The 23,842-nt window shown below is 37.1% G+C and overlaps 1 protein-coding gene across 3 annotated transcripts in view; it reads left to right on the forward strand.

The window, feature by feature from the left end:
• LOC133531592 (single-minded homolog 1) overlaps positions 1-23,842 on the forward strand; it is a 97,439-nt gene that overhangs the window by 53,535 nt on the left and 20,062 nt on the right. For 2 of the 3 annotated variants that reach the window (XM_061869900.1, XM_061869899.1), the window contains exons 2-6: positions 17,636-17,857; positions 18,971-19,146; positions 19,442-19,563; positions 20,566-20,686; positions 22,295-22,473. In XM_061869900.1, coding sequence (XP_061725884.1) covers positions 17,683-17,857; positions 18,971-19,146; positions 19,442-19,563; positions 20,566-20,686; positions 22,295-22,473 — 773 coding nt within the window. In that variant the 5' untranslated portion in view covers positions 17,636-17,682. Of the gene's footprint in view, positions 1-4,918; positions 5,835-17,635; positions 17,858-18,970; positions 19,147-19,441; positions 19,564-20,565; positions 20,687-22,294; positions 22,474-23,842 lie in introns of those variants that run through there. The other variant, XM_061869898.1, reaches the window with a different exon arrangement.

A 23,842-nucleotide genomic window follows, 5' to 3' on the forward strand; every position in this document is an offset into this window, starting at 1 on the left:
ACTCACTCATTACTACGCTTCATTCGCGTAATCAGAAACAAAAGATACCTTACGGGTGTAAGGTTCCCATGCCCACGATGCAAATTATTGAACGATTACAAATGAATGAATGAATGACACAGCAGGTGTCTAAACCTTACGGCGTAAACAGAAAAAACCGTGCCATAGACACGTGCGTTGCGGCAAGAGACAATGGCGTTTAGAAAAAAAACAATGATGACTTTTGGCGCATTTTATTGACTTTGTCCGTTTCCCACGACTTAGTTCGGTTTTCGAATGAGACTTATTGTTTCGAACGGGAATTAACAACTAGAGCCTTTATTTTATTACTAATTAGGACGTTTTTACTGTAAAGGGTTTAGCATTTACGCCTTTTTACGTTGGATAATGTATAATTGTAATTTCTTACCAGGATTAAGGTGTTGGGATAATAATCTTTTTAAAATCCTTTTCAGGTGATGATGTCGCAACAGCATCTGTGGCGTCTTATGATTATGATTACTTACTTATGCTTTCGAATAATAAGCTTTCTTTCCTAATAATAAAATGGACAATAATAAGCAACTTTCACTTGTACGGAATTCTAATACTCGTACTGTTTCTATTGCCTTGAGCAAAATAAACTATGTTCTCCTTACCCTACATGAACTTACCTGTTAAAGTGGGATGCTGATCAATAGGTCGCAATGTTCGCTTGATTATTGGCCACAAATCCACAATCATCGTCACTCTAAAAATTCACAAGAATGCAAGCACTCTGCTTAAGCGTTCGGATTGTCACAATTATGATACAAGGAACAGTAGCAAACTAATACTTCCATCACTTAGATTAAAAATGTGTCAAAAACAGGAAATTTTCATAAAAATAAAGCTATTTAATAAACTGCCCACAAATGTCACAGATTTACCTTATAATGTATTCAAAAACACGGTCGAGACTTTTTCAAAACCATGCCTTCTATTCGATTACTGAATATTTATCATTACAAAATATTTTAATTGAAGCAAATTGTAAATATATTTTTAATATTACTAAGCGTATTTACTTCGTATAGTAAATTCATAGTGTAGAATATTGTGAAATACTGACTTACCATGTAATGATCATGTTACATTATGGTTAATAAATAAACTAAACATGGTGTAGTAAAAATAAGACAGCGCCCTAATCAGGCACTGGACCTCTCAATACTTAACTTTAGGAACTAACCTAGTTTGTGTTTTTTAAAAAACGTGTTACTGACACTAAGTGTATGAACTAATTGGTCTAAATTAAATGTTTATTTTTTATTTACGTCCAAGAAATTATCCCTATCTGAGGTTTTAAAAGGAACACATTTATTTATTAAGTGGTAAGTCGCGTTACTAATTTTAATTGCTTCGTGGTCCTCCAAGCATAATACGGTGTCGTGCAGCAGACATGAAACTTCGATGCTATTTCATACTTAAGTATCTCCATACTTCCTTTTATCTGTATGTGATTCCATTCTTCATTAATTTAAATTTATTAATTTATTGATAGTCATCATTGTTTACTAACCATTTTTCTACGTGTGTAACTACTAACAAAAATATGGATTTGAAAAAGTCTGAAATAAAATAAATTCATTCATTCATTCATTATTCGTTCTATTCGCCTCTTCTAATTATGAGAGACTGTGTTTCGGAACGCAACCAGTTATGACCGAATGGTTTAATTCCTGTACCATTCACTCGTTTAATCAAAATCTTTTCCAACAGCTTCCACGGTTAACATCGATATGTGCAATAATTTAAGTTTTTAGTAAAATTGCATAATTTTACAATTACATGTTCGTTTCTATGAAAAAATTAAAATGAAAATACGTTTATTGGTTACAATATTGTGTACAACAAATTATGATTGAAATCTCTAAGTAAGTAAAATTATGCTTGTGGCAGGAGACCCCGGTCTAAAATTCTTCTATGTATACGAGCATAAAACGCAACAAATCTCTAATGTTTACTCAAAGCACATCCCTCAAACGTTCTTTTTACAACTAAATCTTATAATGCCGCTCCAAAATTCATCATAAACACTCGAAACTGCAGAAAACAACATAAATTACTCTTGCGCAACAATAACAGCTTCCCCTCTAAAACAATACGTGTAAATCTGGCGTGATTCCTAACGCCATGTGAGTCTAAATTCTATAGAACGAATCTACGGTGAGCTCCACAACTATATGTAATCGTTGGTATTAGCGTATGCCGAAGTTTTTGGAATCCTCCGAATATGCATATCAGTTGCTGGCGCATAAAAAAGGTCCCGTCCTACCTCAAAAGGGTTTTGAGGTTTTTTTTTTTTATTTAAATTTAATTTTGACATTTTATTTTTGCCTGATCTGTGAGACAAACTAGGGCAACGGAACTATTTAGGTTTCCGATAGGTTTCGGCATAAGAATCATGTTTTAGCTGAAGGTTTGGATTCGGCCATAAAACTGCCGAAATTTATTTTCTGCGAACTGTAGGTATTTTCGGTAGTTTCCAAACGCTGAAAACCGCCCTTTGTGTCCCAAGCTTCTCTTTTGGTTTTTGGTAGGTTTCAGCATAAAAAATATATTTCGGCCGAAAGTAGAGCAAAATTGAACGTTCAGTTTTGACAAAAAATCCGTACGATAAAGACAAGGGCACACTATTACACTGGTTTGATAAGCTTCAGCAATGGGAATGACATCTCTCAAGAGCTGCGCGGGTGGGGGGAGGGGGTGGCGGGAACAGAGGGGACCACCGGGAGGACCCGGATCCTCGGATGCGAGGATTAGACGCACGTGCATATCTTTGTTTTGGATGCGAGCAGTTTTTGCCAGCTTTGATGATTTGAGCTCTATTGCCTATGCGATGAGGACGGCTGGTTGATGTTTTTCGTTGATGTATAAAGGACGGCTACCAAAAATTCCAGCTACCAGCTGGAATTTTTGAGCTCTCAAAATATGGTGCCGATTATTTTTAATGGGTTTAATCGTGTTTAAATATGTTTTGGATTTAATGCTCCCCCTCCCCTTCATGACCCTTGAAACTGTGTTTAGTTAAAATAATAAAGGGTCCATAAATATTTTTAGTTTTAAGAATTGTTTAATTACTTCTTAATTATTTTTTTCTACAATTTTTAGTACGCAAGTATGAATACTGTGAATTATAATCTCTAACCCCCTTATTCATTAACGTCTACTAAAGTTACGATGCCACTAATAATCGTTTGTCCCTTTCCGACGTATCTGTATGATGGAAAGGGACAAACGATTATTAGCGGCATCGTAATTTTAGTAGACGTTTTATGAATAAGGGGGTAATACTCTAGCCTTCGCACAAGAACGCAATTCTGCATTATTTTCGACGTCTCGTGACATCGCCGTATGTATGTTTGACATGTACATCGTGACATCGTGAACTTTATCATAAACCCACTTTATTATTCGAAAATCCATTCCGTTTCTTACATTTGATAATAATAATGCAACTTGACACAGAAAATAATACCCCGGAAACAACTTAAATTCAACAACCCCCGTTGCATTTACTTGGTAAATAACCCGTAAATGTAGCTGATTACCAGCCTAGAGCTGAGAAAACCAACCCTTTCGAAAATAATAATAAATATTATACGACATTATTACACAAATTGACTACTTAATTCCCACAGTAAGCTCAATAAGGCTTGTGTTGAGGGTACTTAGACAACGATATATATAATATATAAATATTTATAAATACTTAAATACATAGAAATAGATTTGAAATCCGTTGCATTCACATTCAAAACCGTGCCATAATAAAATGACATCTGGTCAACCATTACGACCGCTATCTTCAAAACATTTCAAAATCATATTCCATAGACAACTTAGCAACTCAAGTTTCGTTTTTAATTTTTTCCGCGACTCGGGTGACGACTCAACAGCCAAGATGGCAGATATGCAAATCGCATTCATGCCATTTTATCGATTTGTCCTTTTGAGTTGAGTATTAAATATGGTTGTGACGGCGCATAATGAACCATTGATTTTAGTTATTATTGTTTACGATCAATTTGAATGGTTGATAGAGCGATTAATGGTTTTGTACGTTTATTGAATGGCCTGTTGAATTTTGTTTTATACCACCTTACATTATTTAGGTATTTATTTATCAAGGAGATAGCACTGAAACTTACATGGAACGTGTAAGTACAATAAAGTTTTGGTTACATATCTGAACATATACAGATGTTTTTTTTTTGTTGGTTTTGTTGTTCGATAAGACAAGCATACAACATATTACACCTTCCAAGGATATAACATGTGCGCTGAGATGATTTAAAATTGACTTATTTTTCGAACGTAATTAACCCTTAAAAACCCTTCGCAGGGAGATTTGAAATGTTCTTACTACAAAAAAGCATTGGGACTGAATTGCAAGTCTTAGCTTAGCACAAAAAATTCCAGCTGCGATTACAACATTATGTGCATTTCAGAGCGCCTACTGCCGACTACTGGCGCGAACAGAAGTTCGCAAATTGCGGGCATTTTATTCTTTTACTTTAACTAAGCCGTAATTATAGTGACAGAGAAAAATGCCTGTAATTTGTGAACTCCGGTGTTCGCGGTAGGCCCCCAGCTCGTTTGTAGTGCGCGTGCCGCGGTCGCTGCTGTGGAAACTGGACTGAACTTCTGGCCAAAGGGTGTGTTCAGCTCTGTTCTGGGTTGTTTGCTTAGTAAGGCTGCCCTGGTTTATTACATTTTGTACTTGATAATCCTTGTCTAACCTCTTATCGATTGGTGGACCAAGTAGCGGGGGATCTACCTTATCCTCTGGATCGGTTTGGTATGTTCAGGGCCTTTTGACTACATAGTTTTCTTCTAGCCTGGAAATATGTCTAAACCAGTGAAGATGATTATTGTATGTATGTTAATCTGTAAGGTATGTATATATGGGCCTTTGTTTCCTGACAATAAATGACTTATAAAGCCCGACCGGAAATATACTTATGATCATTGTCAAGAGGGCGTTGCTATTCGCATGTATAGGGTGACAGTTCAGTTAAGCATGAAAAATTTAGTTCCAATGAAATTCCGCAATATGGCGCGTGATCATATATTACTGGTCAGGCTTTAACTACACTCGATTTGAAAAAGAATACCGTGTTTAAACCTTTTTATACTCGTCTTCCAGAGTTTAAAAATCAGGCCAGGTGGCCAGGTGGTGTAAGAGAGAAACAGTATGAGGTTTCCCTACATATGTTTCTGTTGTCAGGGTGTCTTACCACCTGACCTTAACAGTTTTATTTCTACAATTTGTCCAACCGATCTTTGTTTTTAGTACAAAATTGGATACAAAAGCACAGCTCAAGTAACGGCACTATAAAAGGATCCTGCGGGATAGATTGCAATCTTAACGGCCGCGAATATGAATCCACAGTTATTCTTTTGTTGACGAAGATTCGACCTGTCAATCGCAAACATCTTTATCAAAACCCTATGACAACAAACAATCTATAAGCCCCCGTAAACATGACGTAACAATACTATCAACCACAATGCCGACCAATCGCCGCGCAGATATACGGGCTCTTTTATTTGACAACTTATTGTTGTCCGCCATTATAGTACCTGTCGTTTTTTTTTTTTTTACGGAAACGGACATAGGAAGGAGGTGTTCTGCCAGTATGCAACTGAACCTGTCCGAGTGAGGTGCAATTCTATTTATGAATAATCAGTTACGTATTTGAGTGCGGATTAGAAGGTCGTTGAGTTTTTATTTATTAATATTTTTAAAATGAAGTATCCCTGCAGGAAGAATTTGGCACGATTCACGAGCGATATGTTTATGGATTTACGTAAGTGTGTTTATTTTAATTACCTGGTTGATTTGACACTTTATTTTTAGTACTTTAGTACTAGTACCACCTAACTACTTTGAATTATTTGCAACCATTTCAGTTGATTTTAAGAAACCGTAACTATTTTTTTATCGGTGGGTCTTATAAGAAAATAGAACATTCTTATTTTTATTTATTTTTTTCTACTTCTATTTGTCAATAAATGAGTGGGCGTTATATCTAAATCGACTTCATCAGAAGCGCGGCGCGTGTGGCGAGCCGGCACTTGTCTATAGTGCATAGTGCAACTGTTGATTTTTTTTAAATGTTAATACTTCTAGACAACGATTTACTGTTGTTTAGGTATTTACTCTGATTATATTAATCACTTTAAGTGTTTACTGGCTGCCTTATAAAAATATTGTGTGCAACGATACATAATGGGGGCTTAAAATTCTCAAGCCTATCTTTACAAAACTCGACTTCGTCTCGTTTTGTACCTTCGGCCCTCGAGTTTTAAAAACTGTCATTATGATCCTGTTGCACAAAATTCTATCGTCCACCATCCTCTTCTTCTTCCTCGCGTTGTCCCGGCATTTTTGCCACGGCTCATGGGGGCCTGGGGTCCGTTTGACACCTAATCCCCAGAATTGGCGTAGGCACTAGTTTATAAACTAGTGTAAACTAGGCCTTATTGCGATTAGTCCGATTTCCTCACGATGTGGATTCCTCAAATGATATTTAGAATAGAAGAATAGAATAGAATTTGTTTTATTCATAAACACACAAACAGTAATAGACAGACATAAAAGAGAACATAGTGAGAGTAAAGTGTCACGAAATGGCCTCATCTCAGCATGTTGCTGGCGACTTCCAGCGCTGATCTTCCGATGAGACCATCGAGTGCGAAATAATCACGGAAGGTAACAGACAAAAGGAAAGAAACATAAAATAAACCGAAATAAATTAGACAAGCTAATACAAAAAGAGATTCAACATGACGAACATACTTAACACTAAGTTTAAATAAATTTGCACGGACGAAACGAGCGTACCTGTACCGGTCTGGTCGGATCATATCGTGGCGCGGCATTAGGCGTGCATAACCAGCGCCAGGTCAGCGGTAGCTACACAAATTAAATTCAATGAAATTTTAAGTTCGTACATAAGTTCTGAAAACATCATTAGTATGAGCGGTTTGAACCCGCGACCTCCAGATTGCAAGTCGCAAGCTCTTACCGCTAGGCCACCAGCGCTTTCCTTTACCTCCCATATAATACAAATAACCGGCCAAGAGCATGTCGGGCCACGCTCAGTGTAGGGTTCCGTAGTTACTCTTCCGTCACAATAAGCTAAACTGGAGCTTAAAGTATAGTAAATTGTTAACCAAGGGATGAAACGGTACCTTTCACCCGAGTTAAACAAATAGGCAAATTTGCATAATCAGTACCTAATTAAAGTAAGTCTTTTTACTATGAAGGGAAAACTTTTTGCGATAACTCAAAAACAGCTAAACTGATCATGTCCGCTATAGTTTTCATTTAATGTCTTTCTTAAGCTCTACTTCCACGATTTTTTTCATATTTTTTGGACCTATGGCTCAAAAGTTAGAGGGGGGGGACACATTTTTTTTTCTTTCGGAGCGATTATCTCCGAATATATTCACTTTATCAAAAAATGTTTCTTGAAAACCCCTATTAGTTTTGAAAGACCTTTCCAACGATACCCCACACTCTAGGGTTGAAGGGGAAAAAAAATTCACCCCCACTATACGTGTAGGGGAGGTACCCTAAAAAAAATTAAATTTAGAGATTTTATTGTACGAATTTGTCGGCTTTATTGATTTATATATCCATGCCAAATTTCAGCTTTCTAGCACTAACGACCACGGAGCAAAGCCTCGGACAGACAGACAGACAGACAGACAGACGGACATGGTGAAACTATAAGGGTTCCGTTTTATGCCATTTGGCTACGGAACCCTAAAAACTCAGTTCTCGGTATGCAATAGCAACAGAACTTTCATTCAAATTGCCACCATATGTTGTACTGTCGCACTCTAGGGTCAGCAGCCCCGCTCCAAAAGGGCGTATGTCTATTAAACTTAGGAGGGATTTGGTCGTTTAGTTCTGAGCTCAGTGTAAGCCGGTAAGGTGATTTGTAAGCATTAAGGTGACATTCTAAAAGCTTGCCGAGCACAGAGCGCCACAAATGTAGGACATCGAAGACTTAAGTCATGTTTTCTATGTATTCAAGTATTTGTATATTGAATTTAACTTATCTACGAAGTGGGCGTGAAGCCCGCACAAAAATGGTGCAGTGCAAAGAGTGCAAACGGTTTGTGTCCGTGGCTAAGGACGAAGTGATGAAGTGTAAAGGCGTGTGTGGGTCGGTGTACCACAAGATAGGTGTAAAAAAAAACAATATATGTATAATTGTCAGTGTACAAAGAAAGCCTTCTTGAGCTTACTGTGGCTCAGTCAATTTGTGCAAGGATGTCCTATAAAATGATTTATATTTATGTCTTATATTTAAAGTACATCATCTTCCTCGCGTTGTCCCCGCATTTTTGCCACGGCTCAGGAGGCCTGTTGTCCGCTTGGCAACTAATCCCATGAATTGGCATAGCCACTATTTTTTTTTTACGTACTCATCACACAAATAAACGCCCTTACCAGGATTTGAACCCGGGACCATCGGCTTCATAGGCAATGTCATTATCTACTAGGCCAGACCGGTCGACAAATATTTAATATTTATTTTAAGTACATATATCTCCGTCTTTATCAAACATATACAAACATGTATAAACGATATGTATATGGGCATAGAGACACTTAGATGGTCCCTTTTTTTAATTTCTGGTATGTACAATATTTTATAACTTTGTATTTTGCAATTGGGCGTACTGCTGTAATAAATATACCTACCTATATTTCATATGAATGAACAATTGTATTTTTGTCATACGAATAAATAAATAACATTCTCTTAGAAAATCTTAAAAACGAATAACATGTATAAACTCGAATAATAAAATATATAATATATATAAATATATAATATTTTATTCATTCTTCTTTAATACCTTTCCTTCTTAAAATACGAGACCTATACAGAGCCAGGTCACCTTACATTGGTTCTAGACAACTCACCTCGCCCGCTCGACCAATCAGAACTCGGCGAGGTTGCTATTGGATGGAATAATTCATCAGCGCTGTTGTTTTCCCGCCAAATGTAGAGTGCTGAGAGCTGAGGTTGCCAGAGTTGGGTATATCACTGAGTCAGGGCTGACACAAACGAATTCCGTTCCGGCTGCAATTCGTATTGAAACTTCGCAGTTTATACTACGTCGGTGGCAAACAAGCATACGGCCCGCCTGATGGTAAGCAGTCTCCGTAGCCTATGTACGCCTGCAACTTCAGAGGAGTTACATGCGCGTTGCCGACCCTAAACCCACCCCCCCCTCGTTGAGCTCTGGCAACCTTACTCACCGGCAGGAACACAACACTATGAGTAGGGTCTATTGTTATTTGGCTACGGTTTTCTGTAAGGTGGAGGTACTACCCCAGTTGGGCTCTGCTGTAGATCTGGAATGACATCCACTGGCTGTGCCCTACCAACAAAGCGAGATGAAATTCACAATGCCCATACCTCTCTTTTGGACGTAGTTTAAGGACATACCCGGGTCCAGTTACTTTAATAATTTAAATAATATATAAATATTATAGGACAATCTCACATAAATTGAACTAATGCCACAGTAAGTTCAATAAGTCTTGTGTTGTGGTTACTAGACGCCGATACATAGTATCCACCTATACATAGTATGTACAGTCAGCATCAAAAGTAGCGGATCAAACAAGGTTTCAAAAGTATCTACCATTCTGAAACAGCTTAACAAAATGTGAAGGTTCTATATGTAGAACAATGAAGACGATAAAAGATATACTTTTGAATGTAAATTTAAGAGATTTATCTATATTTGGAAAAGTTATCCAGAATATCAGATACTTTTGGCGCATTGTTTCATCCGCTACTATTGATGCTGACTGTACCTACATAGAAAATATCTATAACCCAGGGACAAATATTTGTAATAAACACAAAAATAAATGCCCTTACCGGGATTCAAACCCGGGACCTCTTGATTCGTAGTTCATAGGCAAAGGCTTCTCTAACCGACTAGGCTAAGAGGCCGTTAAAGAATTTGACTCTAGCATTTAAGTGTAAGACTGTAACTAAGAATTATCGCAGTTTTACGTTTCAAATCGGAGTTTGAATTTATGTTTTTCATATTTAAATACAAGGAAATGATTATGATTTAATTATATAACTAAGTGTTATCACACATTAAACAAATAATTTACTGTACGAAAGTGAGTATTAGAAATGATCATATTTGTACATAAAGTGCGTCACAACCAGCCAGTGTTTAGTGTAAGTATTATTATGTTTAGTTTATTTTGACCATTTGACTAGTTTATACGCGCTTGCAATTTTACTATTTTGGTAACCCTAGCAAGTTGTTGACGTCAGGTACGCGCGGGCTAGTGTAGGAAATGAAGCAAGTTGTTGTATGGAGACCCATGCATTAATTTTTCAGTCGATGAAATTTTGCTTGGTTATTGTATAGTATGAGTCGAAACTAACATAAAAATATCCAAAAAAAAAACACTTCTAAGTTAGGTATTTATACGTAAAAATATAAATCTGTTTATATTTTTAACCGAGTAATTCCTCTGTCCAAAATTATTTTACCAATTAAGTTATTTGTATCAGTATGTAATATTAGAAAAAAATCTAAAAATTTTGTCAAACATGTGATTTTTTTTTAATGATAATTCCTTTTTTTGACGCTCATTTTCATCGGAAAATTGCTCTGTCATTTTTTTCTTCTTATATGATCTTAGAATATAATTTGTCGTAGTGGGTAAGAATATCCAAAAAAAATACATACCCAAATTTATGTATTTTACAACTATTAAAAACTGAGAGTGGAAAATTTCTCAGTCTGTATTCTTTTTAAATATATACTAAGTAGTCACGTATACACTTAAATTGAAAATATCGAAAAGAAATATCATCCAGAACACCGAAATTTTTGAAGCGAAGATAAATCCATCCCGCGGTTACGCAATAATGTACCGTCTTCCTTTAGCAGTTAAGTGCAGATTAGTGTCCTTGTGCTACTAGTACGACCCGACCGCGTGACCCGCAGTCCACACTTAAGAAGGGAGTTGTCGTTGTCACTGATGTGTGAGTCTTTAGACTACATTTAGTGATTTTTGCGTTTTCTTTCTACCGAATAATATCACGCTAAAGACGTTAATAACAACCGACGTCAAAAACAACTAGGTTCTAGAATTTTTGCCACGTAATAAAGATTACCTATTTATTGTATGCTTATCGTTAATAAATTGCGATATCTTAAAACTTTAAAGGTCCCCTTTTTCAGTTTTTCTTAAATATCTCGTAAACGGTGGCCCATAGCAAAAAATGTTCTTTAACGTAAATAATATATATAAAATTGCCTAATCGAAAGATTCAGTGCATTTTTTCGCTAGGATCAACATTTAAAAAATATTAAAGCGGGAAAGTTAATTAAAATCAATTTTATGGTCCATTTTACTATATTTTCGTGAATAACCCGTAAATAGCAAAAACCTTGTTAAACGTAAATAATTTACACATTTTTTTTTACAAAAAAGATTCAGTAAACTTTTTGAAAGTATCAATATTTAAAAAGATATTAAAGGGGGAAAGTCAATTAAAATCAATTCTAAGGTTCCTTTTCTTTCGTTTTTCGTAAATAATTTGTAAAGTATGATCCATAGCAAAAAATCTGTCATACATAAATATTAACCATAATTTTTTTTACAAGAAAGATATATGAAACTTTTCGCTAGGATCAACATTTAAAAAGATACTAAAGCGGGAATATTAATACTAATCAATTTTAAAGTCACTTCTTAGTTTTTCGTAAATAACTCTTAAATGGCAGCTCATAACAAAACAGGTTCTTATACATAAATAATTAACATAATATTTCCTACAAAAAACATACAAAACACTTTTCTCCAGGATCAATATTTAAAACAATATTAAAGGGGGAAAGTAAATGACAAACAATTTACAAGTCCCTAATTTTTTTGTTTTTCGTAAATAACTCGTAAACAGTGGCCCAATGCAAAAAGTTCTTTATACAGTAATAATAGAAATGTAATTTTGTACAACAAAAGTTCCGTAAATTTTTTCGCTAGGATCAATATTTAATGAGATATTAAAATTCATTATAATCAGTTTCCAGGTCCTTTTTAGGGTTCGTACCCAAAGGGTAAAACTCCGCTGTCCGTCCGTCCGTCTGTCACCAGGCTGTATCTCATGAACCGTGGTATACAGTTGAAATTTTCACAGATGATGTATTTCTGTTGCCGCTATAACAACAAATACTAAAAAGTACGGAACCCTCGGTGGGCGAGTCCGACTCGCACTTGTTGGGTTTTTTTAGTCAGAGGGGCAAAGTTACTTACAATGAATCCTCAGGTCTCTTTTTTAGTTTTTCTACAAAAGACATGCGGAACATTTTTCCCTAAGATCAATATTTATTAAGGTTTTAAAGCGAAAAACACAAATAATGTGCAGAATTGATTAAAATTAACTTTCACGGTTTAATATCTCAATAATATTGATCCTAAAGAAAAAAGAATAGAAATCTTTTTTCTAGAAAATTTTATGTAAAACATAAATAATGTTTGAACGTGTTTTGCTACGGGCTACCGTTTACGAGTTACTTACGAAAACTAAAAAGGGTTTTTAAAATTGATTATTATTAACATTCCCGCTTTAGTATCTTTTTAAATATTCATCCTAGCGAAAAGTGTGCTACATATTTCTTATAGAAAATTTTATGTTACTTATTTATGTATGAGACATTTTTTTGCTATGGGTCATACTTTAGAAATTATTTACGAAAACTAAAGAAAATGAACCTTAGAATTGGTTTTATTAACTTTCCCTCTTTAATATCTTTTTAAATATTGATCCTTTCACAAAGGGTACTGAATCTTTTTTGTAGAAAGTTTTGTGTAGATCATTTATATTTTACAGCGTTTTTTGCTAATTGCCACCGTTTACGAAAATATAGAAAAATGGACCATAAAATTGATTTTAATTAACTTTCCCGCTTTAATATATTTTTAAATATTGATCCTAGTGAAAAAGTGGACTGAATTTTTCTTGTACGAAATTTTATTTAGATGATTTGCGTGACAGAACATTTTTTGATATGGGCCACCGTTTACGAGTTATTTAAGATAAACTAAAAAAGGGCCATTTAAAGCTAGCAGCCGCGTCGATGCAATTGTCTCACGTGCGCTCCAAGCGATATCATTGTCGCTGGTTACGTTTAGAATTATAGTTTGGCATGCTATGACAGAAATATTTATATGTATTTCTGTTGCCGCTATAACAACAAATACTAAAAAGTACGGAACCCTCGGTGGGCGAGTCCGACTCGCACTTGTCCGGTTTTTTAGTCAAAGAGGAGCAAAGTTACTTACAATGAATCCTCAGGTCTCTTTTTTTAGTTTTTCGTAACTAATTTGTAAAGTATGACCTATAGCAAAAAATATATATGTGTATATAAACAATTATAATATTTTTTTTTTTACAAAAGACATGCGGAACACTTTTCCCTAAGATCAATATTTATTAAGCTTTTAAAGCGAGAAACACAAATAATGTGCAGAATTGATTAAAATTAACTTTCGCCGTTTAATATCTCAATAATATTGATCCTAAAGAAAAAGTTTAAAAAATCTTTTTTCCAGAAATTTTTTAGGTTAAGTATTTATGTTTAACATTCTTATTGCACTGGAGCACCGTTTAAGAGTTATTTACGACAACTAAAAAAAGTACCTATGAATTGATTTACCCCCTATAATATCTTCTTAAATATTGATCCTAGAGAAAATTGATCGAATTATTTTTTGTAGGAAATATTATGTGCATTCTTTATGTGTAAGAACGTGTTTTGCTACGGGCTACCGTTTACGAGTTACTTACGAAAACTAAAAAGGGTTTTTAAAATTGATTATTATTAACATTCCCGCTTTAGTATCGTTTTAAATATTCATCCTAGCGAAAAGTGTGCTAGATATTTCTTATAGAAAATTTTATGTTACTTATTTATGTATAAGACTTTTTTTTGCTATGGGTCATACTTTACAAATTATTTACGAAAACTAAAGAAAATGAACCTTAGAATTGGTTTTATTAACTTTCCCTTTTTAATATCTTTTTAAATATTGATCCTTTCACAAAGTGTACTGAATCTTTTTTGTAGAAGGTTTGTGTAGATTATTTACATTTTACAGCGTTTTTTGCTAATTGCCACCGTTTACGAAAATATAGAGAAATGGACCAGAAAATTGATTTTAATTAATTTTCCCGCTTTAATATCTTTTTAAATATTGATCCTAGTAAAAAGTGTACTGAATTTTTCTTGTAGGAAATGTTATATAGATGATTTGCGTGATAGATCATTTTTTGATATGGGCCACCGTTCACGAGTTATTTAAGATAAACTAAAAAAGGGACATTTAAACCCTCCCTCCCCCGTACACAATAGCGCCACCCCCATCTATCAGTACTTTCAGTATGTTATGTAAGGTACCTTTATCTACAACTATGCCAAAATTCGCTTATACACGAATTATTTCCCCGTTTTTTCCTTCGTTTGGTGGCCTAAGACGTACGACTCGAATTGAATAAATTGAATTTAAGAATATAAATATTTAAATTAGACACATCGCATAACCTACCTACTTCATTTGTAGGTACGATAGAGACTATACTTACGGTAGGTACTACACAGACAGGCAGGCATTAGGCAGGTCAAAAAAGAAACAAGTAGAAATATTTTTTTAAAACAGTAACCTATGCACCTAGGCGATACGCGAATGAATAGAGAAGAAGCAAGCTGCCACCGCCGGTAGGCGCGGCGCGCGCGCTGGCGGCGGCCGGTACCGCTCCCGCACCCCGCTTGTACACCCCGCTCCCTACACACTGCTCCCGATATGTTAAGTTTTTAATACGCTCGTTATTTTTTTGGATGTTTTTATAGTTGGATGGAAATAAAACTGTGATCTTAATTCAATAAATAAAATGGATAGAGAAATTTTTCATAGCGAGTAAAAAGGCAATTTCTGAAAATAGTATAGTTACATGGATTTTTTTTTAGATTTTCATTTTGTAGCTATAAAACGGCAATAAAATGGCATTCCAGTGAAAAAATTAGACGGAGTAATTTTCCGGTCCAAGACACGTCCAAAAATTATATTTTATTAATATTGGTATTTCTGCTGGGATATTTTTTTGGATATTTCATATATTGTTGTAATACGTTACATGAATATGTCTGGTGAAGAAAGTTTGAACGGAACATTTTTCCGTAAAAAGATATTAACGATTTAATACTTTAGGTATTTACTTAAATCCTATTATTATTATTCTTTGGAAATTAAGACAATACTTTTTATTTATTGATACTTTATCATACTGTAAAGTTTTTTCTGGCAGAGGAGTTACTGCGGGGTCCACTACCTTTATTTCCTACACTAGGCGCATGAATATGCATTGCGTTACGTTACGCGTATAATTCCTGAATTCGTAATGCGCGCTGGGGCGTGGGGTAGGTCAGGATGCCCGTGTTGTAAAATAAAATAAAAACACTGGCTGGAAACTGCGGTACTCTGGAGTACCTACTGCAAATATGTACATACGTATATTCAACGGTGTAACCTCTGCGAAATATTTACAAGTACCTATTTTTATTAGCAAACGTATGTTTCATTACCATATTGACATTTGTTATAGCTAAATCATAGAGCCGACGTGCCTTATCACTTGCTAGGAACAAAAGAGTAGCTCATTAAGTATATTATAGGACTGTCTTCAAGTACAGCTATTGTAATATTTATCTGGAATTTGAGGTATTTAAGGCTGCGTATTACACAGCCTCATGTACTTGAACATGTAACACCTCTGGAGTTGCAGGCGTCTATAGGCTACGGTGACTGCTTACCATCAGGCGGGCCGTATGCTTGTTTGCCACCGACGTGGTATAAAAAAAAAATTATTTTACTAGTAGCACGGCGATACTTTCTTACTTTCTTAGATTATATCTTGGTAAATAAGACGAATTATAGATACACATATTATATATTATTTGCATCTGTTATGTTATAGTATTTTATGCAACAGTTGTATAAGAAGGGTCAAAAAAGGCGAGTGGCGTGAGTTACAATGTGAGCCGGAGCCGAAGGCGTAGGCGAACATTGTAAAGGAATACGCCACGAGAATTTTTTGACCTACTTATACAACGTTGCATACAATATTTTTCCTACGAGTCAACAAAAATAAATCTTAATTTAGGTAAACAAATTACAGCAAAAGTATATAGCCAAGACGCGCGAGCATACCTTGTGACGCGCCCGGGGCGGGCCCGCGGCCGGCCGGTCGGCGACACCTCCTCGTAACTCATGAGGCCCTGGTACTTGCTACTTGCTAAATTAATTTTATGGACAGTTTTTTCTCAATTTTGGCCACCGTAGCCTACGGAGACTAACAAGCAACGCTAAGCGGTCTTCGTAGTCTATGGGTGTTGCTATATTACGGGTGTCACATGCGTGTTTCTGACTTATGAAGTAATTATTTTTACTATGCAACCAAATGAATATTTTGTAAGTTGGCATCAATGCACTGTAATCGTTTTGGTTTTGTTAGGTTGGTAGCCATTAATCGCAATAACGTTATAGCGATTAAAAGCACAAGAGCTTTTATGAGGAATAGACAATATAGACTTTTCTTGAAACCTTTTATGTATGTTCTTATATTCGTGTTAATGAATGTATAAATGACAGATAACAGTAGAGGAGTAGGAAAAGATATTAACCTATTTGACGCCAATGACAGAAATCTTATCTTCTCTTCCACGGGCCAGGCATTGCCTAGTGTAGAGGTCAGGAAAAACTGTATTGAAGTGAATATCTTTCGGAAATAAACAATTTTTTTTTTGTTATATATTTGTAACGTAGCTCCAACGCCGGAGACGGATTAATCCATCACAGACCACACAGCAACATAGAACTACGTGCATATGGTTAAAGTTCGATTTCAGTTTTGACACTTCGGTAACGTGGCGTTCGTGTGACAGCTTATGTGTTTCACATCGGCATCGAAAAGGTTAATCGTCATACAATACAACCTTGCATGTACAAAACACGCCAAATTTGGTCTTGTATCTGGGACACAGTTGGAATAGACCATCTCAAATCTCTCTCTTAAATACACTTTTGGACAGTGGCGGGGCCAGACCAATTTTTGGTGTGGGCAAGGTACATTTAGCGAGGCCCAATGGTGGCGCAAGAATATTTTTTTACGTCACTTCCCAGTTATATGTATTTGAGGCGCGAGGCCCCTCGGACCGCGAGGCCGTAGGCGGAGGCCCACGTCGCCCACGCCTAGCGCCGCCTCTGCTTTTGGGAAAACCAAGGCCCAAGACCGAAATAGTTGCCATATAGGTACTAAAGGAAAAGTGATAAGCCCTCCGGTGGCCGAGGCCGGCTTTGTAGTCGGGTGATCTAGCGGTCAAGACGTTAGCCGCGTAAGTTGAAAGACGCTTGTTCAATTTCAGGTGTTTCTGATCTGAAAAGTATATAATTTATATAAAGTAGTGGGATTACTTAAATCACAATCCAATACTAAAGTACGACACCGAGGTATTTCAAAAGATCTAACATATTCGTCTTCCACAGCTTGCCGCAAAGACCAGCGGCCCGCGCCGCTCGACGCGGCGGCCATCATGAAAGAAAAGAGCAAAAATGCTGCCCGCTCCCGAAGAGAGAAAGAGAACGCAGAGTTCCTGGAGCTGGCTAAGCTCCTCCCACTTCCGGCTGCCATTACGTCACAGCTGGATAAAGCTTCCGTCATCAGACTGACCACCAGCTACTTGAAGATGCGACAGGTCTTCCCAGATGGTAAGTTTCTAAGGTGAAGAAGAATTCTTTGATGTAGCCAAACTAATTCCTCTTTCATAGGTGGATATAGTTTCTACCATCAAAGTCACCTGAAGATGAGAAAGGTCTTCCCGGGTGATAAATTTCTACACACCTTTCCTTTTGTATTTTTTCTGCTTATCCTTTCCGGGGATGGAGTTCCTAGAATTAGCCTGCCATGCCTGTCACCTTCTAACAAGTATATAAGTGCGAAAGTGACAGGCGATAAAAATCCTTCCATGCTACCGCCGCTATTTCCTCTTCCGGATGCCCCAGGTGTATTATGCCGCAGCAGAATACACCTCCTTCATCAGACTCACCACCATGTTACCTGAAGATTATATAATTATATATGTGGTATGGGGTTCATTATGAATAAATATTTAAATAAATAAATATTTATAGGACATTATTACACAAATTTACCAAGTCCCACAGTAAGCTCAATAAGGCTTGTGTTGAGGGTACTAAGACAACGATATATATAATATTTATAAATACTTAAATACATAGAAAACACCCATGACTCAGGAACAAATATCCATGCTCATCAAACGAACAAATGCCCTTACTAGGATTTGAACCCGGGACCATCAGCTTCGTAGGCAGGGTCACTACCCACTAGGCCAAACCGGTCGTCAATGAATGTAATTTATTTTGATGAAATATTTTGGTATCGCTGCTTTGACGAGCAATGCTCTGTGTAAACCATTTTTACCATCACCAATAAACCAATGTACAAATTTGTTATTTCTAAGCTAAGAATTCGCTCTCATTTTTATAATTTTTTTTTTTTTTTTAATATTATAGGACATTATTACACAAATTGACTAAGTCCCACAGTAAGCTCAATAAGGCTTGTGTTGAGGGTACTTAGACAACGATATATATAATATATAAATATTTATAAATACTTAAATACATAGAAAACACCCATGACTCAGGAACAAATATCGATACTCATCACACGAATAAATGCCCTTACCAGGATTTGAACCCGGGACCATCAGCTTCGTAGGCAGGGTCACTACCCACTAGGCCAAACCGGTCGTCAAATTTACAAGACCAATATTACACGATCATTTTTAACCACAGGTCTGGGTGACGCGTGGGGCGCATCACCGCCACCTCCTCAGCCAAGAGAACTCTCCATTCGGGAGCTAGGCAGCCATCTACTCCAGACTCTGGACGGCTTCATCTTCGTGGTGGCGCCCGATGGCAAGATCATGTACATCAGTGAGACGGCGTCAGTACATCTTGGACTTAGTCAGGTTAGTGAACTAGTGCTCGCACTAGCAAAACCCTCGGGTTTTGCTACTAAAAGGGTATCTACTGCAGACTCTGAATGGCTTTATTTTCTTGATGCCATACTATACCATACCATAGCCGCAGTAAAGATTTGATTATAAAATTAGACTATGTCATGTATTTCGTACTACATTGTCCATATTTTAACATGCAGTTGGACCTAAAAGGCAACTGCAACTAGACAGGCGCAGAACTACTAAATTACGCAATAATATGCTCTGTACTTGAACAATATCTAAATAAAAATCTTGAATTCAGGTGGAGCTGACGGGCAATTCCATATACGAGTACATCCACCAGGCCGACCATGAGGAGATGAGCGCTGTACTCAGCTTACAACACCCCCACTCCTACCTCGGCCACCAGTACCCGAGTCTCGGGTAAGCAGATATTACTTCACCTTTAGGGTTCCTTTCCTCAAAAAGAAAAAACGGAACCCTTATAGGATCACTAAACTTTGTTGTCCATTCGTCTGTCTGAAGACCCTTTATCTCGGGAACACGTAGAGGTACCGAGTTGAAATTAAAACCATATACTTAGGTCTACAGTCCCTTAGAGCTGTGAAAAAAATCTGCCGCAAAAAACGTATAATTGGACACTCAACTCTCAAGGGTGCTTTCATTGACGTAGACCTAGAACTATTAAATTTGGCAAGTAATATCGTCTTACACTACAAGTACGAGTACGGAACCCTCGGTGGGCAAGTCCAACTCCTTTTTCCTTAAGGCTCCCTTTTCACTGAGGTGGAAAATCGGAGCGGAAAAGAGATGATGAACTAATGCTATTGGTGCATTCGCTCCCCGCGCCTGGATGTCCGATGATGGAAAAGGGGAAGGTGGGATCAGGTCGTGCAGTTCCTGTGCGCACTCGCCGGAATGTATCCGATAGAACACCGATAGGCTAGCGACTCGACAGCGATGCTCAAGACTCTGTAACTTTAACTTAACAGATGGGTCATCGCCAATGAGTCTATGAGTCCGGCGCTCTATCGAGTCCAGGGCTGCCAGCTGATATTTGGCGGAACCGTCCCATAGGTGGCAGCAGTATTCCATGCACGAGCGGACCTGTGTTTGGTATAGGGAGCTGATTTGGTGTGAAATACCGCTTCATCTTCAGTAGGACACCAAATTTTTTGGCATAAGTTTTAGACTCGGACTTAATAGTCAATCCGAAGTTTAAGTCGAATTTTAAACTTAGACCAAGAAGTTCAAGAGTGTTGGTCACGGGAAGGGACACATTTCGGAAAGTGTGCGCCAAGGTGTACTTTTATCTTTATTAGATGAGCTATTTTTCCATTTCTACGAAAGCTCTGGTCTAGGATTTGTGAAAAATAGCCATGACTACTCTACAGCATAAAGTTAATTCTGAACTTTTCAAAACAGTTACCCTGTGGGCGGCACGTGGGGTCCCTCCGTGGACATCGAGTGTGAACGAGCATTTTTCATCAGAATGAAATGTGTGCTGGCCAAGCGGAACGCTGGACTCACCACTTCTGGATATAAGGTAAGTGCAAATAACATATACCTTTGCCTGTTCTGGATTGGATATCATTGGATGCTGTTGGGTACCATTTTAAATAAATAAATAAATAAATATTATAGGACTTTATTACACAAATTGACTAAGTGCCACAGTAAGCTCAATAAGGCTTGTGTTGAGGGTACTTAGACAACGATATATATAATATATAAATATTTATAAATACTTAAATACATAGAAAACACCCATGACTCAGGAACAAATATTCATGTTCATCACACGAATAAATGCCCTTACCAGGATTTGAACCCGGGACCATCAGCTTCGTAGGCAGGGTCACTACCAACTAGGCCAAACCGGTCGTCAAATTTTGTCTGTACGAATGTATGTTATTTTACTTGAATATCCTGGTTCCTGTATCACAGGAATTCCTAGCTCAGGATCCATAAAGGATCACGTTAGAACGGATCATGTGATGCTTTTCTATATAAAACTGAAGCGTCGGATGCCTCGGCCCAGACCCGGACAGTTCTAGTGTGAGCCGTTTCAATCTCAGCCGGAAGAGTCCTGAAAGATACTAATAACCCCCATAAGAAAATTAGACGGAAAGTTACGTTACGTTGGCTGATGTGCAAAATGAGTTAAATAAATTACGAAACTAAGCCTATCTTCATACCTAACACAACACGTATAACCCTATTTTTACTTATTTGAATAACTTTCTTTAGGTAACATAGACCTTAACCCTTTAGCTATAAGATCGTTAATGACTACACAAGCCACCCTAGCCAGTCGCGTGCGATGTTAATAAGCTCTCGCATCGTTTGTATAATCGAGCGCACGGTATAATTAGGTGGTTGAAGAGCAGCCACCCAATTATACAGGGTATAATTTTCGCGCGGAGAATAATGTATGTCTATTTAGACATTGGTTTATCTCAATCTAGGAGCCATATTGTACCATATTGTCTCAATTAACAGTATTAGTTGCATATAGAAAAAAAGTACAGTAAACGATAAAAACTTTTTTTTTACGATCTATGAATTCAAAACATAAACGGCCGTCTAAATGTGATTATTTAAATTTAACGATAGATATTTAAAAAAGGGGGCCGCCACGTACTGTATTTTGGAATTAAGATCCTTTTGAATACATCAGAATAGTTTTTACGTTGCCGGATTCGTCAATCTAGGCGTCCAAAGTCAAAACGGCCGTTTTTGTTTTGAATTCATAGATCGTAAAAAAAAGTTTTTATCGTTTACTGTACTTTTTTTTCTACGTGCAACTAATACTGTTCATTGAGACATTTCTAAAAACCCCTAATACAATTAGGTTGCGTTATTTTATCACAAAGTTCCTATGGCCACCTCCTGCCTCCATCACCTGATTAGCTCGATGGTACCAAATATTGCATTGTCACCCGACTTACATGCAAATTTTCTGCTTCATCGAAAACCGGGAAGTGAGTCAAATAACTAGCAAATTTGATCCATACAAACATACATTGCAAGTTAAATAAAAGCTTGCAAAAAATAGATGTTCTATTATAAACGAGACGAAAAATAAATACCAATGCCTCATGCAGTGTCCAGGGCTAGAATCGAACCAGCACTTACACAAGTATCCTTCCAGGTGATCCACTGCTCCGGGTACCTGCGCGCGCGTCGCTTCGGCGAGGGCGCGGCGCCGCTCGGCCTCGTCGCCGTCGGGCACTCCCTGCCGCCATCTGCCGTCACGGAACTCAAACTACACAGCAACATGTTCATGTTCAGAGCCAGTCTGGACATGCGACTCATATTCCTCGATGCCAGGTCAGTTTGAACCTTATGTAGAAGATATTTAGTGTCTAAAGTCTGCTGTTGGCCTCTCCCTACCCCCATCTGCCGTGACGGAACTTAAAACTACACAGCAACATGTTCATGTTTAGGGCCAGTCTGGACATGCGACTCGTACTTCTCGTTGCCAGGTCAGTTTGAACCTTCTGCGGTAATCAATAGTTTCATAGTCGACTGTAGGGCACTCCCTATCGCCATCTGCCGCCACTGAACTCAAACTACATAGCAACATGTTCATGTTGTCACAGACCTAAATAAGTTTTTGGAAAAAAAAACATTTTTGGTACAAGCTTTTATCGCTGACTACTTTTTTCCACAGGCAACTAATACTCATCGAGACAATTCTAAAAAAACACAGGTTACGTTGTTTTATCACAGAATTCCTATGGCTACCACCTGTGTCCATCATCAGATCAGCTTGATGGTACCATAATATTGCATTGTCACCCGACTTACATATGTATGCAAATTTTCAGCTTCATCGGAAACCGGGAAGTGGGTCAAATTCAACTTGCGAGATTTGTCCCATACCTACATCATACTAACAGAGCAAGTTTAAAAAAAAAGCTTGTAAAAAGTAAAACCCAAAGCATTCTAAGTAGCATTGTGCCAAAGAGAATTTTCTAAGTGGACACTCGCATGAGAATTTTCTTATGAAAGTTTCCAGAAATACGGAAATTTTGAGAATGTTACTACAACAGTATAGTTTTTTTAATACTACGTCGGTGGCAAACAAGCATACGGCCCGCCTGATGGTAAGCAGGTGATAATGATGATGGCAGATGGTGATGGTATGGTGGTTTGTCCATAATATGGTGTTAAAAAACACAAATCGCAAAATAATCCTTATTATTTAACTTAATGTAGGTACTATCGAGTAAAGTTAAACGTCCCGCTGACGCCATTAGCGAATGATTTAAGCGGCACTAACGCGTGCGCCGGCGCAAACCGATTACACGCGCTAGCGATGTGACATGTCACCACATGACACTCACGCAGTTTCTGAAGGCAAGTAGTAGGGAAAGGTCGCCTTGAAAGAGCCAGGTTTTGAAATTTCTAAATTAGCTAACGGTAAAATGTAATGTAAACCCAAAATGGCTCCCAATTTAGAAATTAGAAAATTGCATAAATAATGATTATTATTATACAGATAGCAGAATTCGCGTACCATTATCCTTCGCTTAATCCCGTGGTCATAACAAAAACGAAAAGATAAATCTAGTGCAAACTTTTTTTAGTAATTTAGTGCAAATTTAATTCGAATCTTGGGATATCCATATAGTGTTAGTACTTCAACAAATCTTAAAATTGATTAAGGTTACTGACATACAATTACAAAAATAAT

This window comes from Cydia pomonella, chromosome 25 (genome assembly GCF_033807575.1).
Source record: "Cydia pomonella isolate Wapato2018A chromosome 25, ilCydPomo1, whole genome shotgun sequence".
NCBI lineage: Eukaryota > Metazoa > Arthropoda > Insecta > Lepidoptera > Tortricidae > Cydia > Cydia pomonella.